At 54.6% G+C, this 1,819-nt stretch overlaps 1 protein-coding gene across 1 annotated transcript in view; it reads right to left on the reverse strand.

The window, feature by feature from the left end:
• Positions 1–678, reverse strand: part of LOC122155896 (maestro heat-like repeat-containing protein family member 2B) — a gene marked incomplete at its 3' end in the record, with an annotated part of 6,334 nt that extends 5,656 nt beyond the window's left edge. Inside the window, 3 exon segments of the mRNA XM_042810233.1 lie at positions 1–68; positions 220–341; positions 639–678. The exon segment at positions 1–68 is cut by the window's left edge and continues 4 nt beyond it. Of these exon segments, the coding sequence (XP_042666167.1) occupies positions 1–68; positions 220–341; positions 639–663 (215 nt within the window).
• Between the last annotated feature and the right edge of the window lie 1,141 nt (positions 679–1,819).

Here is a 1,819-nt window from a genome sequence, read left to right on the forward strand (position 1 = left end):
CACGGCGGGCGGCTGTCCTCTTCCCCCAGGACGTGCTCCAGCTCGCAGTACGCCTGCTCTCGGTCACCCTGGGGACAGGGATAGGTCACGTTTTGCTTTGCCCTTGTTCCCGGGGAGCCGCCCGCTGCCGCCCATCGCTATGCCGATGTGCTGCCGGGGCCTGGCAGCCACGGGACAAGAAGCAGGGCAAGGACCGATGGTTGGACGTCCCCAGCTCACCTCCTGGTCTTGCAGGCGCTGTAGCAGTAAAGTCACGGCACAGGTGGGGACAGGGCTTTCCACCCTGCCTCTCTCCCTGCGACGCATGCGTCTGGGCATGCAGCCCACACAGGCAAAGAGACCTGGAAGGAAAGAGCAGAGCAGCTGCCGCCGGTGTTGCTTGGAGCCAGGGCCGAGCATGCAGCCAGCTCTGGGAGGAACGCTCCTCCAGCCCCACAGCGCAGGGTGGGCTGTGCTGGCACGCGTGTGGTCAGTGGGGAGAGGGGAGAGAGCCTTCCCCTGGCTGGGGTACTGGGGAAAGCACAGTGGGCGGCTGCAGCAGAGCAAGGACAGTGCTGCTGGCACGTCCTAAAGAGACACTGGAGGCACACACGTGCTCGGGCAGCACCACGGTGTCCAGAGAGGTGGAGGGACCTCACCTCGAAGGGCTCTCAGCCGCTCCATCACAACAGGATGCCTCCAGACAGACACAACGCTCTCTCTGGGTTCACTTCCTGCGCGTCCCACAAGCGGACTGAGCCACCGCTCCCACCGCTGCCACAGGGGTGAAAGCCACAACTGTGACATCTGGCAAACTGAGCAAGGAGTGTAACATCACAGAGAATGACGTGCCCAGGGCTAGGGACCAGAAAGCATGTTTTGCAACCCTCTGTGTCTTCCACCAGCAGTGTTCTTTAGTTTCTGTTTCCTTGAGATACTGTACCTCCATATTTTCTACTTTCCCAGCCTTTTTTCTGAGTCTTTTACCTCCATGACATGAGGGTACCCAAACACGAGGGCAAACCTCAAACAAACCAGAGAGGAAACAGAAAATAGAAACACAGAATCATTAAGGTTGGAAAAGAACTCAAAAACCATCTGGTCCAACCATCAGCCCATCTCCACCATACTCACAGACCACGTCCCTCAGTGCCACATCCACACAGTTCTTGAATACCTCCAGGGACGGTGATTCCTCTGCCCAGTGTGGCAAGCAGGAGAAGAAGCTCAGCTCCCTATGCTAGAGCTAACCTAGAGCTGTCCCATGGTGGAATACTCAGCTACACTAGCAAGAGCCTCTGCTTTGTAAAGGTTCCCCTTACCATTCATCCTCAACGGAATGCAGTTAACGCGTAGGCCTAAAGCAGGAGCGAACAAAAATGGCTCTGGAAGGAACAAAGCAAGTTACTCAATGCTGTGGAGAGATTCTGGTCTTTCTGTTTATATTAAATAGCCATGAGGTCCAGCAGTATTCACTTGCCTGCCTATCAGTCTTGCCAGACAAATACCATCACAGAAATGCATACAGATCCAAGCTTATCAGGAGAAAATACACCTGCCATCATACTCAACCATGCAGGTTACGTTGGAAGAACTTGGTGTGAAAAAAGGGGCGCAGAATGGAAGGGAGCGTGAGCTACCCCATGCTAAGCACTGCTGAAAAACTGAACTCACGCAAGTGCCTACATATGGGCTTAGTGCTCAGAGTCTGGGTCCTGCTTGCTTGCTTTGAAACCTTTGCCACAAAGCGTGATATTCAGCAAGACCCATTTCAATTTGCAAACATGGAGCACATCTTGGGATGTGCACTTCCCCTGGAAGGTCACATGGAGGGAAAGTC

Source organism: Centrocercus urophasianus, unplaced genomic scaffold, assembly GCF_019232065.1.
Source record: "Centrocercus urophasianus isolate 14NV4802_14NV808 unplaced genomic scaffold, USGS_Curo_1.0 seq_12, whole genome shotgun sequence".
NCBI lineage: Eukaryota > Metazoa > Chordata > Aves > Galliformes > Phasianidae > Centrocercus > Centrocercus urophasianus.